This window comes from Macrobrachium nipponense, chromosome 35 (genome assembly GCF_015104395.2).
Source record: "Macrobrachium nipponense isolate FS-2020 chromosome 35, ASM1510439v2, whole genome shotgun sequence".
NCBI lineage: Eukaryota > Metazoa > Arthropoda > Malacostraca > Decapoda > Palaemonidae > Macrobrachium > Macrobrachium nipponense.
Genome location: NC_061096.1, coordinates 3,404,377 through 3,427,190, shown reverse-complemented (window position 1 = coordinate 3,427,190; position 22,814 = coordinate 3,404,377). Strand labels below are relative to the sequence as shown.

Genomic DNA, 22,814 nt, shown 5'->3' with positions numbered 1-22,814 from the left:
GGCCAAAGCCTTTGTTAAGACTTTCGATGAGATGACAATCAAGGAAGGCTACAGTTCTCAGCAAGTCTTCAACTGTGATGAGACTGGCCTCTTTTGGAAAAAAAAATGCCTTGTCGCACGTACATCACGGAGGAAGAGAAGAAGCTACCTGGGCATAATCCTATGAAAGACAGGCTTACTCTTGCACTATGTTTTAACCCCAGTGGGGATTGTAAGGTGAAGACCCTACTTGTGTATCATTCCGAGACTCCTCAAGCCTTCAAGGCCCACAAAGGGCTAAAGGAGAAGCTTCCAGTGATGTGGAGGGCTAATGCCAAAGCCTGGGTAACGAGACTTTTGTTCACCGAGTGGGTAAATCTGTTTCATCCCGACAGTGAAGAAATTCTTGGAAGAGAAGTGCCTCTCTCTGAAATGTCTGCTGATGTTGGACAATGCCCCTGCTCACCCTCCTGGCCTCGAGGGAGGTATCCTAGCGGAGTATTCTCTTTCATCAAGGTTCTTTATCTTACGCCTAACACCACCCCTCTCCTCCAGCCCATGGACCAGCAAGTGATATCGAACTTCAAGAAGCTGTATACAAAACATCTTTTTAAGAGATGTTTTGACATCACCGATACCACAAACTCACCTTGTGTGAATTTTGGAAAGGAGAGCATTTCGATGTTGTCATATGCATCCGACTCATCAGTCAAGCTTGGCAGGAGGTTTCGGGCAAACCTTGAATTCTTTGTGGAGGAAAATCTGGCCTGATGCCGTATCTGCCCGAGACTTCGAGGGATTCAACGTGGGGGAAGCTGATGGCAGATTCAGAAACAGTTGACGATCCTGAAACTGTTTCGTAACCAGATCATGACAAGATCGTTGTACTCGGCAAGTCCATGGTGCTGGTCGTCGACGAGGATGACATCAATGACCTTCTCGAGGAGCACCAAGAGGAGCTTATGGACGGATGATGACGGATGACCTGAAGGAGTTGGAGGCCATGCAACATAACGTCATTCAAGAAGAGTTCTCTAGCAGCGGCGAGGAGGAGGAGGAGGACCCTATGACAACAGCAGAAATTAAGGATGGTCTAGCTGCTTTCATAAAGGTGCAAACATTTGTAGAAAAGAGACACCCTGAAAAGGCTTACACAGGTTGTATGCTTGCGCAGTTTGATGATGTTTGCCTGAGTTTTTTTCAGGAACATTTTGAAAAGAAGCCGAAGCAATCTTCCTTGGATAGTTTTTTAAAGAGGCCTTTAGTAGTAAGCAAACAGGAAGGTCCAAGTGATACAAAAAAAACAGAAAATTGGAAGTGGTGAAGAAATTGAAATATGTTAAAAAACGTAAAGTTAAAAAGTAAAAAATAAATAAAAAATCGGAAAGAGGCAAAAGAAAAAAAAAAGGAATTTAAGTGTTTCGTAAAGTTAAGTGTTAATGTTTTCTGCAATTTGTTAATGTGTTTCGTAAAGTTTAATATTAATGTTTTCTGCAATTTTTTAATGTGTTCGTAAAGTTAAGAGTTCAAATTTTTGCCATTTGTCCTCCTCCTCCTCTGTCACCACTTTGGAGATTGCCGCACTCGAAAGGTAAGGTTCCACATTTTACTATAGGGTATATGTACGTACATGTGCGTACAGTATCTCTTGTACCCTGTACATTAATACACTTTTTCTGGGCTCAGCTCGTGTCGCTGCGCGAAATATCCTTTAATCTATTATTTCTAGGGTAAATGTACTAACACATACCAGAGAATAAATAAATAAAGAAAAAGGTCAGTACAACTGACTCGCTCACCCTCCAAGAGGGTGTCGGTATGAACACTATGGCGAGTGAGACCACTACCACGAGCCGAATGCCAATAGAAATCTCCCACTACAAAATCCCCACAAGAGGAGAGCCGACCACAGAAGTGGGCAGCAACTACTACTACTCCAATCCATGCTGCCGACTGCTGGCCCTCTGGTGGCCATCCTTTTCAGTTAAGCGCACAGGATACACGCTGCCCTTTTTTACTCTGTGTTTTTTGTGCCCTTTTCTTTGGATTTCTTTATCATGGAGCGTGGCAGCCATCGCAGCAGCTAAGTTAAGTTACTCAGTGTTTATTGCTATTTGGTTTTTTCCGGCCCTGAGCCCGTATTTTTTTGCCGTTTTTTAGGTATAAATACGAACTCTAAGGTCGGAAGCATGGCAGCATGGTTCTCTGCCTCGTGGTGGGTTCGTTCTTGGTCGCCCATACCCAGAACATCCCCTTACTTAAGTACGCTCTATTTTAATCATCCGCTTTGTTTAGGGTACGGTCTACACGGTTTTGTCATGCATGCATGTCTTTTACCTTATGTAGGCTCCTTCCATCCATACCCTAGCCACGGCTCTTAGTATCGGCCTCGGCTAGCTTTGAGTGGTAGACTTTCCTTCGGGTTAGTCGTACACTCCTGGATTTTTTCTCCTACTATTTTGTTTTCTTTCTTTCATAATTATTCATTTGAATTATTTTATATGATATTTGTTTAGGTTAGTTAGGCGTCTGGCTTTGCTTAGCCTAGGTGGTGGCCCATAGGGCCTATATGCTACCGCTCTTCAGTTCGGTTGCTTCCCGATAGCATCTCTCTGATCAGCTGGTTATGTCTCTAGGCTTTGTTGTCCATTGTTTTGTACTTACCGCCCCGTGGTCACTACGTGATCACGGGCAGCCAGACGCCTGTCCAGTCACCTTCCCCCCCCCCCCTCCGCTGCTCTTCCATAGAGTCGGGGGGGTGGGTCGGTCTGCCCATGCTCGCTCCGCATACCCGAGCCTGCCTCCCTCCTCTCCCCCCAGGTCGGTAGGGAGTAGAGGGACGGGACAGACCCAGACTGGACTCGACCTCCTCGGCTTCTCGGTCCCGGCCGGATGGTAAGGTGGGGGGGGACTGGCCTTTTCCCTTCCCCCCTCCGTTGCTACTCCGTCGCTCCGTTGCTAGCCCGAGTCTGTATGTCCTCTCGCTCTTTCCCAAACCTTACTAGGGCTCCTTTACTACCGGAGACCTGGCATCCAGCGGAAAGGTGCTAGTCCACCCAGCAGGGTGGACCGGGGCATACAGTTGGTCCCTTCTAACCACTCCGTCTCGCTGAGTTACGACACATCCGCCACGCACTGGACTTAGTCCGGTACGTTCGAGTTTTATAGGTTTAAGATCTATTATGTTAAACTAGTAAGTTTATCTTAAGCTACCTTAAACCATCCCCCTCCCTACCTGTCTCACCGGATCTCTCCGGGGTTATAGCCTATTCAGGCGATAAGGGAGGGGTTATGCCCAAATTTTTTCCGAGCTCCGGCATGCAAACGGAGTTCTTCTGTCCTTTAGCCTGTAAGTGATAGTCTTTAAGATACTCATGTGTCTTTTCACTTACAGACCACCAACTGTGAGCATCCGGGATGCGCCGCCCACTTCAAGACCCATGTGGACATGAAGTTTGCCGGTCCATGCTCCATGCGCGACTCCGCACGGGGACATCCAGGTCTGGTACCACGAGACGTGTACCATCTGTTATGAATCTGGTGAGCCAGCTCTTAGAACGGGGTAAGTATTCCAACTCCGTTAACTGGTCCTCATTTGTTATAGTGCTAAGTTTTTACATAATCTCCCTAACTTAAGATAAAATTCATGGGGTTTTGTAGCCCCTATAATTTTTAAGTTAAGCTTTTAAATTGGTTTTAGTTTTAAGTTTAATCTTAAAATCTAATCAATACCCCTCTCTTCCAGGCTCCGGCTGTGAGGGATACCGCACTGGCAACCCTGCGGGCCTGGGTCGGCGGTTTTGGGGAAGAAGAACGCCGCCAAGGTATGCCTACATTCTTGAGAAGAAAGTTGGCGGTACTAATCTTCCCCGGAGGCAAGGCTACAGGCTACGTCGACCCAGCAGAGGCGGCCCCGACTATCGCTTTCATCCAGCAACAGCTGGCTGCCTCGTTGACGGACCAAGGCCAGGACATCTCCTCGGAGGTCGCGATGCTCGATATTAATGTTGAACCTATGGTAGTGTAGACGACCTGTTTGGTCGAGGTAGGTACGTTGGACACCCAAGGGACCTGCCCACCTTCGGGTGCAACTGGATCTTCTAACTGCAACCTCTCCATCCTTCCAAGGCTTTACAGGTAATGAACTATATACTTCTCCTGAACGCTTCCGTTAGACCCAAGGTCAAAGGTCAAGCAGTGAAAACCTTGACGAAGACGTCGTCGTCGTCTAAAAAAGACGGCGTCGGCGTCATCTTCTTCTCGTAAGTCTCCGGCTATAAAATCCCGGAGCAGAGAGATCTAAAGCTTCTGGGTCCGGCTCTAAGTCCTCTAGGAGTAAATCCTCCAGGGAGAGATCTCATACTCCAGCGGAGTCGTCAGTTCCGCTACCTTTGGTTCCGGTTCAGAGCCACCCTTCCACCACCCCCTCCGCAGCAGCTCCGGCTTTGGACTCCAACGCTGGTCTGTTGCAACAAGTGGGCGATCTGGTTGGTTCTCTGAAAAACAGCATGGAACAAATGATCTCCCGGTTGTCTGATAGGATCACCTCTCAGGACAAACATTATAGCCGACGATGCCAAGCTCCACTAGCCTCTTCTCCACCTTTCAGCACAGGGGAGCCCAATTACCCCCGTATGACTCTCTACCTCCGTTCTCAATGAACAACCCTTGGAGAGTAGCGTCATACGCCCCCTTCCAGACGGGCTTATCTCTATCCCGGAATGTGGGAACTCGGAGGATTGAAGACTTCGAGTTTCTACCCGGAAGACCTTCAGCCTCCGTTCATCGGCTACGCCAGGCTCACCGCCTCAGCCATGACTCGGGACGATAAGGTACCAAAAGAGACAGTCCTCTATTCACAAGACCAGGCTCAGAGAGAATGGCTCAGGTGTCTAGAGGACATGGATTGTTCCAACACGAAAATCCAAACCTTTTAAGAGTCCGTTTACGATCTTTACGATGGAAGAGAGTACCCCGCTCCCTTCTTGACAAAGATCGCGACAACCACCATTCCAGCAGCCCAGAAGGGGGATTCCTTATGCCTCAGCTGAAGGAAGCAGATCCTACGTCTCCTTTACTTCCTTCAGCCGGTGAATTGTGGGAAGATTTGCCCAACACCTTCTCAGCTGGCAAACTCAAACCAGACTGTGCTATGGAGCAGTTTGGTGAGAAGCTACCTAGGCTTCCAGATAGCCTTATTCAGGCGGAATTCGATGCCAAATCGCGTTAGCCAGGTCTATTAATTCCATGGCTATGACCGAGGTGGCTACCATTGCCTATGGGTCGGAGCCACTCTTTAAGCTTCTTACCAAATCTTTGACTCAAACGGTGCAGTCGGATATGTTTGAGTTCGCCACTGCTAGGACGAATTGTAGGAAAACATGTCCTACAAGAAGCAACAATTCGGCACGAGCCGAATAAGTTGCTTACGTCAAGCATCTGGGGAGCAGACCTCTTCCCAGAAGCGATGGTGAAGGAGGTTCAGGCAGAGGCTACGAGATTGAACCAAAGCCTTAAAGACCGTTGGGGTCTTACGGCCAAGAGACGACAGGATCAGCCGGTAAGGGTAAGGCTCAAAGGAAACCCAGACGGTTTCCAGCCCTACCAGAAGAAACAGCCACGCTTTTCTCAGCAGGTTCCGGCTGTTCCCTTGGTGCAAACAGCCCAACCTTCTACCTCAAAGGCTCAATCGCAGCCGATTTATGTTATCTCCCCTCAGCCTCAACCCTCCACCTCTTACGCTCTCTCTCCAGCCTACAATCAGGTCTTCGAGGGTCAAGCTTCCCAGAAGTATGACCGCTCGGGTAAGGGAGGCAGAGGTAAGCGATCCTTTCTGGGAGAGGATCGGGAGGTCCCTTTAATAGAGGAAAGCATTTCAGGGGAGGCCGAGGAGGCTACCAAAACCAATGAGGATTTTCAGGTAGGAGGGAGGCTGTTTCACTTTCGCCACCGGTGGAACTTCAGCAAGTGGGCTCAGAGCATTGTGTCAAAAGGCCTGGGTTGGAGCTGGTTAGCGAGCCCACCCCCATCCAGACCTTTCCGCCAACTTCCTTCCAAGGAATTGACGGAGTATGCGGAGGATCTCCTTCAGAAAGGAGCTATAGCGAGAAGTCAACAGGTTAAAATTTCAAGGTCGCTTGTTCAGCGTGCCAAAGAAAGGCTCACAAAAAAAGAAGGGTAATCTTAGATTGTCCCCGCTTAAACTTAGCCATTCGCTGCGACAAGTTCAAGATGCTCACGATCTCGCAGGGTTGCGGACCTTACTTCCCGTGGGCCGTCACCACCTCTATCGATCTTACAGACGCTTACTATCATATCCCTATTGCAAGACACTTCCGTCCGTATCTGGGCTTCAAGATAGGAGACCAGACATTCTCCTTCAAGGTAGTTCCTTTCGGGCTCAACGTAGCACCCAGGGTGTTCACTGAGCTGGCGGAAGTAGTAGTTCAACAACTAAGATCGCAAGGGGTTATGGTAGTAGCGTATCTCGACGATTGGTTGATCTGGGCTTCAACGTCGAGGAATGCAACAGAGCACACTGAAAGTGATTCAGTTCCTGGAATATCTAGGCTTCAAGATAAACAGGACCAAGTCAAGACTCACTCCAGAGTCAAACTTTCAGTGGCTGGGCATTCAATGGAATCTATCCTCCCATACTCTGTCGATTCCATCAACCAAGAAGGAAAGGAAAGAATAGCGAAGTCAGTCAAGCAATTTCTGAGTCACAAACTGGCGTCAAGAAGAACTCGGGAAAGGATCCTGGGTTCACTCCAGTTGCATCAGTGACAAACATCCTGATGAAAGCCAAACTGAAAGACCTAACCAGAATCTGGCGCTCACGAGCAAATGTCAGGTCCAGGGACAAATTATCCTCAGTCCCTCTGATTCTACGGAATCGACTCGGCCGTGGCGAAAGTCAAGAAACTTGTCGGTATCAGTGCCCCTTCAGTTTCCTCCACAGGGATTACCATCCACACAGACGCTTCATTAAGCGGTTGGGGAGGATATTCCCAGTTTCAAGAAAGTTCAAGGAACGTGGTCACCTCAGTTCCGTCAGTTCCATATAAACGTACTGGAAGCAATGGCAGTGTCTTGACTCTGAAAAGGTTACGTCGCCAAAGTACTCCCATATAAAGCTAGTCTTGGACAGCGCAGTGGTTAGTACACTTGTATAACAAGAGGCGGTCCAAATCACGTCATCTAAATCAGTCATGGTAGCCATCTTCTCCCTGGCGGACAAGTTCAGTTGGCATCTCTCCTCCACCCATATAGCTGGAGTGAGCAACGTCATAGCAGATGCTCTATCCCGATCAGTACCTCTAGAGTCGGAAATGGTCACTGGACAACAGTTCGTTCCAATGGATTCTTCAGAGAGTTCCAGGCCTACAGTGGATCTCTTCGCATCTCAAGCGAACCACAAACTCCCATGTTATGTGGCCCCCAACCTGGACCCTCTGGCCTATGCCACGGACGCCCTGGCTCTAGACTGGGAACAACTGGGAGAAGATTTAGGTCTTTCCTCCAGTGAATCTTCTCATGAAGGTATTGAACAAACTCAGGACATTCAAGGGTCAAGTGGCTCTAGTAGCCCCAGACTGGCCGAAGAGCAATTGGTACCCTCTAATTCTGGAACTGGGTCTTCGCCCTCTTCGGATTCCCAGTCCCAGGCTTCTCCCAGTCAGTACAAACGAAGACTGTGTTCTCTTCCTCAGGGATTCTCAAAACCCTAACTTTATGGATTTCATGAAGTTTGCAGCGAAAAGGGATGCGAATATTGACCCTCAAAATATTCTCTTCTTGGAATCCGTATAAAAGAGATTCAACTTTGAGACAGTATGATGCTGCTGTCAAAAAGTTAGCAACCTTCCTGAGAGAATCAGATATTAGGAATCATGACAATCAATTCAGCATATCCTTTTTTTCAGATTCCTTATTTGAAAAAGGCTTAGCAGCTAGCACGATTACGAAAAACAAGTCAGCCTTGAAAAACAAAAGATTTTTCAATTTGGTTTCAACATAGACTTGACGAGATCCTACTTCTCGTCTATTCCAAGGCGTGTGCTAGACTTAGACCTTCTGTAAGGCCTACGTCAGTATCATGGTTCTTAAACGATGTTCTAAAGAAGCTGGCTCAGAAACTGATAATGACACATGCTCGTTTATAATGCTCTTAAGAAAAACTCTATTTTATTAAGCTTGGCCTCAGGAGCTAGAATTTCAGAACTGTCGGCTTTATCCAGAGATCCGGATCATATTCAGTTCCTTCCCACAGGGGAAGTGCTACTTTCTCCGGAACGTAGTTTTATAGCTAAGAATGAAGATCCTTTGATGAGGTGGGAAACCATGGAAGGTACTACCCCTTCCACAAGATGTATCTCTTTGCCCAGTTTCAACCTTACGAGACCTTTCTGTCTAGGACCTCCTCATCTCATCGGGGTCCTCTTTTATTTGAGAGAGAAAAAAGAATGGTGTACTTATCTATTAAAGGATCAGGCAACAAATCCTGTACTTCATTAAACAAGCCAATCCTGACTCTTTTCCAAAAGCACATGATGTCAGGGGCAGTAGCCACCTCAATTAACTATTTCCAACATTATGAACTTCGATGAGTTGAAAAAGTATACTGGATGGAAATCGCCGACAGTGTTCAACGTCATTACTTAAAGTCCTTGGAAGCTCTGAAATTTTCAGCAGTAGCAGCGGGTAACATAGTTTTCCCCCGACTCTACCTAATCTTTAGTAAAGATCCAGTCCTCCTTTCTACCTGCCTCACCCAACAGTTTCGTCTATTCCTGCCTTGTTCATCTACGGTTACCTTGTGTCTTAGCTGCTTTTTATGATGATGTGGTGGGTGTCCCTTATTTTTTTTGCTAGGGGCACTCACAATTGATTGTGGATATTGATCTCTTGGATGTCATCCCCTTATTTTTATGCTAGGGGATACATCTTATTTGTAATGGTTACGGGTTTTTGTATATTAAGTTATATACATTCCTTTATATGTTATTATTGTTGAGTTTGTTTTGTTCAACTTATTATGTTAATTGCTCTGATTTCTGATACATATCTTTACACAGATACCATTTTGTTTACATATATGCCATATTACCACCCCTTGTATATATGTAAATTACCTTAAAATTAAGTTTAATTTAAGCGATATTTCTATTTTGTTTGTATCATTGTGGTATATGTATCCTTATTAGCAATTAAATATTCTTTTATTTTTATTTTACCTTTTTATTTGAGACCTCCTTTTTGTTTTGTTGATTTCTGTTTACAATCTTGTGCTATTTCTCTGGTACGATTTAGCGCAGCGACACGAGCTGAGCCCAGAAAAGGGATTTTGACGTAAAGGGAAAAAAATCTATTTCTGGGCGATTTGGCTCGTGTCGCCAGCGAAATCCGCCCTACCCATCCCATCGCCCAAGATTGTCTGCTAACTTCAGGATGGCCACCAGAGGCGCAGCAGTCGGCAGCATGGGATGGAGTAGTAGTAGTTGCTGCCCACTCTGTGGGTCGGCTCTCCTCTTGGGGGATTTTGTAGTGGGAGAATTCTATTGGCATTTGGCTCGTGGTAGTGGTCTCACTCGCCATAGTGTTCATACCGACACCCTCTTGGAGGGTGAGCGAGTCAGTTGTACTGACCTTTTTGTTTCATTATTTATTTATTCTCTGTATGTGTTAGTACATTTACCCTAGAAAATAAATAGATTAAAGGATATTTTCGCTGGCGACACGAGCCAATCGCCCAGAAATAGATTTTTCCTTACGTCAATAAAATTCCCTTATTTTACAGGTCAGTCAAAGTTAGGTTTAGGTATTGAATGGTCCAATTATTGATTTTTCATGTTTATTGGTCAATTTAGCTTTATTATAAAATTTACTGTGGTGTTTTTGTAGGGCTTGGAACGGACTAGGCAATTTACATGTAAAACGTAGTTCTAGATACGAAAAAAATCAGGTTTACGAAGGCCGCTTCGGAATGGATTACGTAAAATTTCATAACTTGAGGCATATATATATATATATATATATATATAGTCTATATAAAATATAGAATATAAATATATATTATATATATATATATATAGACATATATATTATATATATAAATATATATATAATATATAAATATATATTATATATATATATATAAATATATATATATATATGATATATATATATATATATATTATATATATAGTATATATATATATATATATATATATATATATAAATATATATAGATATCTTAAATATATATATATATATATATATATATATATATGTATATATATATAGATATATATATGTATATATAGATATATAGATATATATATATATATATATATATTATATATATATATATATATATATTATATATATATATATATATATATATTATATAGATATATATATATCTTATATATATATATACATATTATATATATATATATATATATAATATATATATATATATATATATATATATATATATATATATATATATATATGTATGTATATGTATGTTATGTATGTATATATAGTATGAAATATACTTATCACATCACCGTGATTCATATAAATCATTCGAGCTACAAATGTCCTTTAATATCTAATTCGCTCTACCTCGGAATTGATATATTTTCATATATGTACCGAAGGGGAATTTTAGTTGATAATAATTTCGTCCCCCCATGGATCGAACACCGTCCAGTGGACGGGAAACAAAATCAGGAACGGACAGTGACGCTACCGAGTCGGCCAGCGAGAGGCCTAATAATAAGTTTCATATCGATTCTGACCATTACAAGTCACCGTCGATCTCGGCGTTTTCATAATTAGAATCGATATTAAACCCCCTCAACCATGCTAGACCGATTCCAGCGTGTTTGGACCCACGTTAGCCTTGTTATGAATAACTTATCACATCACCGCTTACGACGGGTTCGGCTTACGAATTTCCGAGCTTCAACGTTTTTTCAATTATATGTAATTATATATATACATTATATACATATATACAAGGTCAGTTCCCCGGGATTATGACAAGGGTTGGTTTCCGTTCTTGAGACGTGTTGTAACCCCAAAAATCGTCATAAGAAGCCGGAAGCCTGACCTCATAAAAAATCCTAAGAAAACCTTTACTTTTCAAATGCTTTGGGTACATTAAAAACTATGTAAACTGCATTCTTATTGCATTTTGCATCAAAAAAAACCTTCAAATATTGATTATTTTGCATTTTTGGTGTCATATTTCTTGTGCCAGATCAGCTTTGTAGGCGTCGTAACCCTGGAACGATGCGTCGTAACCCCTGGAAATAATTTCTGATGAATATAATTGAAAAGCGCCTTAACCTCGGAACGTCGTAATCCAAACCCGTCGTAACCCAGGAAACTGCCTGGATATATATATATATATATATATATATATATATATATATATATGTGATGTATGTATGTATGTATGTATGTATGTATGTATGTATGTAGTATGTATGTATGTATGTATGTATGTATGTATGTATGTATGTATGTATGTATGTATGTATGTATGTATATATATATATATATATATATATATATATATATATATATATATATATATATATATATATTTATATATATATATCATATATATATATATATATATATATATATATATATATATATATATATATATATATATATATATATATATATATATATATATGTATGTATGTGTATATGTATAGTATATATATTATATATATATATAATATATATATATATATATATATATATATATATATATATATTCGAATGAATGAGCATGATATTCATTATTCATTCAATAATAACTTGGAAATATTTGATTACAAAACTTTCATGTACAGTACCAGTAGAAAAAACCACCCTTTTGCTATGTAAGGTCTTGCCAAGTGCTATGCAATCTTTTTTTGTAGACATAAAAGATTGCATTTCCATGTGAAGTGCAGCAGCCTCTTTGTAAGGCAGGCAGACAGACATACACTAACCATTCAGGTGAGTACAAGAAAGGTACAGAGTGGGGCCTGATGGGTTAATTATCTGGGAATCCAATGAGACTTGATTATAAGGGTGTCAGGATCCTCTGTGTCTAGCTCATTTACTGAATTATTATGTGAAGGTTTTTTCAAACCCTGACACATCCAAAAAGTTGAGGTTTGTTGAGGTTATAGTGCTTCTGTTATGTAGATTTTCCTGTTTCTTGTATCTATGCAATCAACTTCGAAATGTCAACTAAGCTGAAATGAATATAATGCTTGCTGTTTTAATCCAGATAACTCAAAATTCTATTTATATTTTTTCAGGAAGTATGCTGCTATTGTGTTTATAATCAACAACCGATTTGAGACAAGTAAAAGAAAGCTTAATTACCTCACGTTCGAAGATTTCTCTGTGTGTGCCTTGCTGATGATGACAACCTGGACAAGTGCATCTTCCCTTTTGGCATCTGGAATCAGCCATGGCCCCGAAGGTGTTGATGACTCAGACTTGGATAGAGATTTTCTGATTGAATTAAGAGATTTCAAACTCTTGTTAGACCGTGAAAAAGAGCACAGGAAGTAAGTATCTCACTCTTATTGAAACCCAAGATTTGATGGTGTGTTTGTATTTGAAGCATACTGATGTGAGTTTTCAAACACACCAGAATGCCAGTATTTAATTTATTTTTATTAGGAGACCAAATAATGTGAAATATAGTAATCATCAGAGACCACCTTTAGAACCAGTTGGTAAGCATTACAAATTCTTAATTTATTGGTTGATTGTGTTAAGTGCTTTATTGGTTGTACAATACTTCATAAAATATTTCTTAGAAAGTGTCTATGAAGATGTAAGGCAATAGTGTCTATGAAGATGTAAACTATTGCCTGACTGTAGCAGAATCATCAGTATCTGAAAGTCCTGACCTCCAAGATTTATATGAGAAGACAGGATTCTTATTTGTGATTCCAAGTGGGAGAAATCTGTGCCTTGAGTGGGGCTGCATCATTACTCTCTCGCCCTTCTTATTGTAGGTATGGTTATGGTTTTGTTGGAGTGTCCTATCTTAGGAACATATATAATAGAAATAAATAACCAACTTTTGAAAAATGAAATTAATTTTTATTCAAACTCATTACTCACAGTATATGTATAAGACCATTTTATGGGTCACAGTCTTCTTTGGCGGCAAAAAAAAAAGAAAAAAATTAAATTTGCATACGCATCTCTTCATTTAGTGCATTGGCATTAGAATCCCAGGGCCCAGTAGCTAATTTTCTCTTGTTTAGAGTAATCCAGTTGCAAGAAACCAAGATTAGGAGGACAGTGACTTTACTTTTAAGTAATAATTTTTTGTTGGAAAAATAATTTTTTCTACCACCAACCTATTAAGTGGGCAATTCAATATGGTGATGGTTGATCTCTCGTCTAGGAGTGTCTTGGATTTGATTACCTGTGAGTACAGACTGGCGCAGTTCAAATGGTGGGAAGAGCAGTGATTCTTGAGTTACATCCCTCCAAAAGAAGTGGTGTTGAGTATTTTGGAGGTGGTGACAAGAACTGTATTGAATTATGAATGACTGTTCATTTTACCTTATTTTGAGATAGAGATGGCAGAAATATCTCTCTCTCTCTCTCTCTCTCTCTCTCTCTCTCTCTCTCTCTCTCTCTCTCTCTCTCTCTCTCTCTCTCTCTCCGTTCTGAGGCGGCCTTCATAAAATGAGCTTTTCATATCTTCAACCACATTTTACATGCAAAATGCCTAATCCGTTTCAAGCCCTCCAAAAACACCCCAGTAAATTATATTTCCAGGCCTAAAACACATGTTCTAGGGTTACGACACCGATCCGACGGAAGAAATATGACTCCAAAAAGGCAAAATACTGTACATACTTGAGTAATATTCAACTGTGTGTAATGTTCAACCCCATTTTTACTGCGTATATTAGGACTTTAGCATATGTCCCTTAGCAATAAGCCTAGCCTATGTTAGCAGTTGCTATTGTAGCCTAGTCTTTGATTCTGACAGCTAAACCTAAGAAGCTAAAAGCTTAGAATATGCCAATAAAATGCATAAATAATCAGTATGTACTCATTTCAAATAATTATTAATTAATCATGAACTATAATACACAAACAAACAAACAAAAAAGCTTCCAACCTTTTGTTTACATTCACCACTTACGAGTACCAAACGATCGCCAAGCAACCACTTTTACTAGCACACAGTAAGCCATAAATTTTCATTATCTCTCTTCAACTAATGAAACTACCAAACAGTATAATAACCATTCATTTCTATTCTTTATTCTATCTGTACCTAATGGAGATACCAAGTTACTGACAGCTATAATGAAACATATAATATTAAAACAGAAGAAGAATTCTAGAAAATATTTGTTGGCTTCGATGATAGCAGTCTGATTTATTTTATATTTTATGATATCTAATTCACAATTTTTTATTAAATGTATTGCATGTATTCATTTCAAATAATTATTAAGTAACCATTAACTATAATAAACAATCAAACAAAACAAAAACAAAAAAGCTTCCAACCTTCTGTTTACGTTCAGTACTTACGAGTACCGAACGATTGCTAAGCAACCATTTTCACCTAGTAGCACACAGTACGTACAGTAATCAAATTTTCATTATCTCTCTTCAACTACTGAAACTACCAGACAGTATAATAACCATTCATTTCTATTATTTATTCTATCTTTACCTAATTTTTTTTTTTTTATTAAATGTATTGCATGAATAAGTTTTTCAATTTACAGCATCCTTTTACCAATAGAATACATAGAGCACAAGGTGTAGATGCTGACCAATAGGATAGCAGGATCTTATGGGGTGACTAGCATCAGGAACCAATGGGAGAGTGGGAGGATGGTGGCGAGTCTACTCAGTTGGCGACGCGCTAGTTTTAAAATTGTTCTCAGTGGTCCGGGCGAATCTCGGGACTTTACAGCAACACCTTTCGTAACTTGAACTATTTGTTTTTTGTATGTAGAGCCGTAAAATTTTTTGTATTAGCTTTTCATAATCGAATTTTTTGTAAGTTGAGCCCTTTTCGTTTATATATGTCTATCATATGTATATAATATGTATATTATGCTATGATATGTATAGGTACTCATATAATAATATATATGTATATAGTATGGTATATATATGTATATATATGTATATATGGGATATATATGGTATAGATATGTTATATATACGGATGTTATATAAATAATATAGTATATATATTATATATATATATATAGTATGGATATGCTATAAGAGGTAGATTATGTATATGATATATATCTATGAATATGTAGGAATATGGAGTATATATATAATATATATGTGTCATGGATAGACATATATATATAGTAATGAAGATAGAGTATATATCTACTAATAGATAGGGATCATATGTATGTATATATCGATATATAAATTATAATATATAATATATAGTATATATAGATATATAGATAGTATGGGATAGATATATAGTATTAGTGGTATATAAATATTATATACGAATATAGATATATATATATGATATATATTCTATATACTATTATTATATAATAGAATGGATCGATATATATAATCGTATATGCTATATAGATATATATAAGCTAGATATATATTAGATGAAGTATATATATGCTATATGTATATGTATAGATATAGATAGTATAATAATATATATCTAATATATAGTATATTATGCGATAATATAGGATAGATAATAGTAGTAATATATCTATTATATTATATATGATATATATTATAGATGTAGTATGATAGTATTGATTATATATATAGGTATGTATATATATATCTAAATATATGATATATAATAATTATATATATATAATGTATAGGATATCTGGTATTAGTGTAATATGATATATATATATATAGATATATATTATATATAATATATATGTGTATATCATATGTATAAATATATATATATATTATATTAATATATATATTATATTATATTATATTAATACATATATATTATAATAATATATATATATAAATATATATATATATGAATATATAAATAGTTATATATTACCCCCCTCACTATATTATTATATATAATATATTATTATATATATAATTTATAATATATTAATATATATATATATATATATATAATATTATATATATATTATATATATATTATATTTATATATATCATATATATTATTAATATACTTTATATTAATATATATTATATATATATAATATATATATATATTATATATAGTTAATATATATATTAAATATATATATATATATATATATTATATAATATATAATATATAAAATAATGTTATTATTATTATAATTATATAATATATATATATATAATTATATATATATATATATATATATAATATATATATTATATATATATTATATATAAATATACAGTGGTACCTCGAGATACGAGTTTAATTCGTTCCAGAACCAAGCTCGTAAGTCAATCGGCTCGTATCTCAAACGAATTTATCCCATTTAAAATAACTGAATTCAATTTAATCCGTTCCAGACCTATGAAAAATCCCCAAAACCATTGTAAATTATGAATAAAGATATCTTTTAAATAACAAAATAAACATGTATAATTAACAAATACATAACAAAAAAATATGAAACAAAGAAATAAAAGAGTTATTTAGCATAATATCTTATTCTTTGGAGACAGACGAGTGCAGCTAACGAAGGTGAACGGCGAGGAGGAGGGAGGGGGGAAGGGATGTAGGCACTCTAGACACGTACGTAAACGGCACTTTTTTAGAACTTAAAACTATTTTCGTAACTTTAAAACTAAAACTACACTTTCCTTATTTCAAATGAAAGAAAAAACTTAAAACAATGCACTTAACTTTAAACTTAAACTAAGCTTAACATTTACGTAAATTTAATTATCACTTGTTTTTTTGCCTTCTTGGCTGCACTTTCCGTACTTTTTCACTCGCAGCTCTTTTTCAATAAAAATGTATCCAAAGAACTTTTTGCTTTTGCCTGCCTTTCAAAATGCTTCGAAAATGTGCCAAACAAGTGTCATTAAAAAGCGCTGAAGCACGACCAGTTGCCACTCTTTCTGGGTGTTTCTTTTCAATGAAAATTTGACAGGCTTTCCCCATTGCCCATGCATGTCTTTAATTTCACCTGTAGAAATCAACTTCCTTCGGCTCTTCCTCCTCCTCACTCGTGTTAATCTCTTCCAGAACCTTCGTGTGTTGCATCATCTGCAGCTCCTTCAACTCCTCAGTTGAGAGTTCCTCCTCATGTTCTTCGACGAGTTCGTTGACGTCACCCTCATCTACCTCCAGACCCATCGACTTTCCGAGAGATACAATCTCCTCCAAACTCTTCTTGCTCGGTCTCGGGCTCAAACCCTTCGAAATCTCTTTCTGCAACAGCATCAGGCCATAACTTTTTCCATTGACAGAGTTCAACGTTCAATGATATGTAGACAGATCACAATGTTGTTGTGATCTTTCCAAAACTCTCGAAGGGTTAGATTTGTGTTTTCCGTCACTTCAAAGCAGCGGCGGAACAAGTGCTTCGTGTACAGCTTTTTGAAGTTGGAAATGACCTGCTGATCCATCGGCTGTAGGATTGAAGTCGTATTGGGTGGGAGGTAGAGAAACTTTGATAAACTGGAACTCCTCCAGAATATCATCTTCAAGACCATGGTGTGGGCTGGAGCATTATCAAGGATGAGCAATGCTTTCATCGTGAGTTTTTATTTTCGTGCAGATACGTCTTCACTGCAGGGCCAAAGACGAGATTTACCCAGTCAGTAAAAAACTGCCGCGTAACCCATGCCCTAGCATTGGCGCGCCACATAACGTGCAATTTTTCTTTCAGTATCTTGTGCGTCTTGAAGGCCTCAAGGATTTTTCGAATGATAAACTAGCAGAGGTGGCTTCACTTTACAATCACTGCTAGCATTTGCGCATAATGCAAGGGTCAGACGGTCCTTCATGGGTTTATGGCCTGCATCATCTTTCCTCTGCTGTGATGTAAGTCCTCCGTGGCATTTTCTTCCAAAATAGGCCCAGTTTCATCGCAGTTGAAACACCTGTTGCGGGATGTAGCCTTCCCTCGCAACAAGCGCAGCGAAACTTTTGGATGTACGTATGGGCTGCTTTCACGTCTGCACTCGCAGCTTCGCCATGCCTCACCACTGAATGGGATGCCAGTTCTCTTCTTAAAATTATCAACCAGCCATGGCTTGCCTTAAACGCTTCTTCTGATGCCTCTTTAGAAGTTGATGCTTCTTTCTTTACTAAGTCGGCATAAATACTCCGTGCCTTCTCGCATATTACCGTCTCCGTCACTGTATCTCCTGCCAACTCCTTCTCTTTCACCCACACGAGCAGAAGCTTCTCCATTTCCTCGTGGATATTTGTCCTTAATTGGGAAAGAATTGTGGTTCCTTTTGCTGGTGTAGCACTCTTGATGGCATCCTTCTGCTTCAATATCGTACAAATTGTTCGATGTACTACGGTCATAGATCTTTGCGAGTTCAATCACTCGTGCGCCACGCTCATGTTTTTCTATTATTTCTTGCTTTAGTTCTATCGACATCATCCTCTTCTTCCTGTCACCATTGTCCTTAGCACTCACTTTCTTCGGCCCCATGATAACACACAAAAAAGTTCGGTAATCACGCAAAAATCAAGCAAAAAAAAAAAAAAGAGTACAACGCACAAGATACACTTTGATTCAAGCGGGTAACACATGCGAGTGAGCGAGAGATGCTCTCGGATGATGCTCGACCCTGCGTGCCAACTAGCGGGACGCTCTGGAAACACGGCTCGTATCTCAGATTTGGGCTCGTATCTTGAACGAAAATATGGCCCAAGCTGCGGCTCTTATCTCAAAAAACTCGTGTTAGGCTGCTCGTATCTCGAGGTACCACTGTAAAGGTTTTTTGCCACGAAGGAAAAAATGAAAAAGCGAGATAGCCGAGTACTTTCAGTCCTATTCGGACCCTTTACTGAGGCAAACTGATTTTACAAAGAACAACAAGTCAAAAGAAGGCTTAATATACAAACTGACACTACCAGATTAGCCATAAGGGCGATTTTCACTCTACAAAAAGGAGGAGTCGCCAGAGGCTAGCCACACCTTGAAGGATACCTGCGGTAAATAAGTGATTCTTCTAGAAAACAGTACATTTTGAAAAAAAACCCGGGAGCATATACAATTTAATATCATGAATTTTTACACAAAATTTTCCCAACAAAGATTATTATTAATGAAAGGACGAAAGAAAATATAGATATATATATGAACAAGAGAGAGAGAGAGAGAGAGAGAGAGAGGGAAGAGAGAGAGAGAGGGAGAGAGAGTATGAGAGAGAGAAATAAATAATAAAATATATATGTGGGACTAATTTATAAGTTTTTCATTTATTTTGAGGTCCTTCATAAACATCTTACAAATATATGGGTCCGAATGGTACATTCCCAGACTAAGATTTAGGCTGTTTTTATTAGTGATTTGTATAATTGCTGATTCCAGTAAATTTCTTGAAACATAATCATTAGATCTAGCAATTACCGAGGTATCACCCCAATTAATACAATGAGATTTTTCACTCAGATGGATAAACAGTGCATTTGAAGTCTGGGCTGTTCTAACTGAATACATATGCTGCTTATTCCGAACACATAAATTTTTACTAGACTGACCAACATAAAACGATGGGCAATCCTTACAAGGAATTTTGTAAATGATGTTGTTATTTGTTACGGGACTATTAAACACCATTAAAGATATGCTAATTAAGAATATCATCGGTACAGCAGGAGAAGGAAGAGGCTTTTCGACGACTCAGGTACAATAGCCGTAAACTGAGAGAGGAATTTAATAAATATGTGAATGCAACACCAATTCAGTTTCAAGTACTTTTAGACTATGCACATAACGTATGTAGACGAGAAAATGAAAAGGTGAAAAACGATTTAAAGATTAAAGCAGATTTAATTTTCATGAATAGCTCTTTGTTTAAATATAGTTCATAAGAAAAAGTGCAAAATTTGTCGTCGTTCCAGTTATCCAGTGATCAGAAGTGCGTGCTTGGTTATGGATTGTCTTTCGCCATGCCCCCTACACACAAATGTTTACTTGAGCTACTGACCAATTTCACACAAATGTTTACTTGAGCTACTGACCAATTTCGCTAAGTTCGAGAAGAAGAATGTAAACATTCATACAGATACGTCAACAATAAAGGGATTTGTTCTAGGAACAATCATGGAAAGTATAAGTTTTAACAAAGGACTCCCAAAGAGGTTAATGAATGCCTTAGAAGACCTCAAGAAAAATAAGGAAATAATAATAACAAAAGCCAACAAAGGAGGAAACATTGTCATACTCGATCGTGTACAATATGAAAGCAAAATGAATCTACTTTTAAGTGATGGGAACACCTACAAGGCTCTAATCTCCGACCCATTGAAAAGATGGCAGCAGGATTTTAACAAAAAACTCAAATCTCTTCTAGGGAAAGACTTTCCGGACCTGTTTAAGAAATTTCAGTCTTACCTACCGACACTTCCTTCGATGTATGGTCTGCCTAAGATTCACAAACCGGAAGTCCCTATGCGGCCAATTACCTCAACAATTGATTCAGTGACCTACAATCTGGCTAGTTGGTTAGCTAAGCATTTATCAAAGTGTTTGGGTACTATATCAAACTTAAAGGACACTACAGATTTTATTGAAAAGACTCGACACTTGTCGTTAGAAGGAAAGAGGATGGTTAGTTTTGACGTGGAGTCCCTTTTCACCAAAGTACCTGTAGATTAATGCATTCAGTTTTTTGAACGCAAAATTGATAGTCTTAATATTGATCTACCTGTACCAAAAAGTGTATTTATTGATCTGATAAATATTTGTATTGAACAGTGTCTTCTTGGATGTAATAGTAAATTTTACTCACAGATTTTCGGCTTGGCCATGGGTTCGCCGTTATATCACCCGTTTTAGCAAAATTTTTTGTTTATGGAATGTTTTGAAACTGAAGTTTTACCCACCATTTTTAACTTTCCAATTGTTGGTTTCAATATGTTGACGATATTTTTGCTTTGATTCCAGATTTTTATTAATGTTGAAGGTTTACTAACTCAACTGAATAACTTACACCAGTGTATCAAATTTAAAGTAGAAAATGAGAATAATAACAGGTTACCTTTCTTAGACACTTTATTATGTCGTTCAGAAGATAATAGGATTAAATATGCAGTATATAGAAAACCGACCCATGCAGAGTCATATATCCATGCTTTTTCTTTCCATTCAGACGATGTCAAAATAGGTGTTATTTCTAATATATTCTTGAGAGCATATAAACTTTGTGATGTTGAATTTTTAGATACTGAAATCAATCATATCAAAAATGTTTTCACTGCACTTGGTTACAATACAAATTTTATTCAAAGGGCGCATTTTAAGGCACGTAGAATATATTATGTAGCAGGGAGAAAAGGAGCTTCCTAGGTAATAATAATAGTGTTTTAGTCTTACCAAAAACCAAAGCAAACCCTGGACTTTTAATTAACGAATATTTGAAATTTTGCAACATTGTCCCCAGTATAAGAATACAAACACTGTTAAAAAGTACCTAACAAATAATGTTAAAAATGTAGACAAAACACAAGGATGCATTTACGAAATTCCCTGTCAAGAGTGTAATAAAACATATATAGTAGGTGAAACGATTGATTTTGACAGAAGAAAAAGACAACATCGTGACTCATTAAGGAAAGGTGATGAAAACAATGCCCTGTTTCAACATAGACAAAGTAAAAATCATATGGTTAACCTAGACAAAATGAAAAACATTAAAAGTTGTTAATATCACTGAAAAAAGAAAACTTTTAGAATCTATTTTTAATCCAAAATGTTGACGCTATGAATAATATAAGAGTAATTTTAAACTGGACCTTTTCTGTAATGGCAATTATAACAAAGCATGTGGTTAGTGTAGCTAAGTTGTTAAATAAGATTGGCAAACCACCGTAGGGCAAACCATATGCTTGTATGTTATTTCTTTTACCTTGACCGTTGTTTTCAGTTTATGTAACTTTTATTTCTCTTTCTGAAAGAGGGAGAGAATGTACTCTCCGAAAGCTTAAATAAAAAACTTTCAATTTTTTCCAAATTTTAGTGGGCTTCCTACAATATATATATATATATATATATATATATACTATATATATATATATATATATATAATATATATATATATATGATATACATACACTGCGCGTCAAAATAATTATCGCGTTTTAAAACGCGACAGTTTTTTGCGCGAATAAGGCGACCCCCATATCTATGGGGAAAAAATTGGCTGGGAGAAACTGACTAATTGGCAACACAACTGAGTCATTTGTCTCACTCACAGCGGGGAAAAAAGTAATCCAAAAATTATCGGTCAGTGTTCTTAAGATATATATGAACAGTAGACATCGATCGTGACCTGCCTGATTTTTTGGATCACGCTTCCAGATTTTTCTTGTGAAAGTGTGTGTGTACGCTAGTTTACTCTGTCTACAGGGTATACCTCATTTGAAAATCGTGTACGAGTTGTGCAGTTACACAGTGAAGGTTATAAAACTGGCGAAATTAGTAAGAAAATTGGTGTAAACCAGCGAACTGTGCAGCACATTTTGAAAAAGTACCACGACAATGGAGACCAGGAAGTACCTCGTGCTTCTACAAGTTCTGGGAGGCCACATATCATTAGTAACAGGGGTTTAAGAGTGCTGGGCAGG

At 38.2% G+C, this 22,814-nt stretch overlaps 1 protein-coding gene across 1 annotated transcript in view; it reads left to right on the top strand.

Annotated features, from left to right (window-relative positions):
* Positions 1-22,814, top strand: part of LOC135208173 (acidic fibroblast growth factor intracellular-binding protein-like) — a gene marked incomplete at its 5' end in the record, with an annotated part of 445,705 nt that overhangs the window by 91,303 nt on the left and 331,588 nt on the right. The window contains 1 exon segment of the mRNA XM_064240310.1: positions 12,315-12,569. Coding sequence (XP_064096380.1) covers positions 12,315-12,569 — 255 coding nt within the window.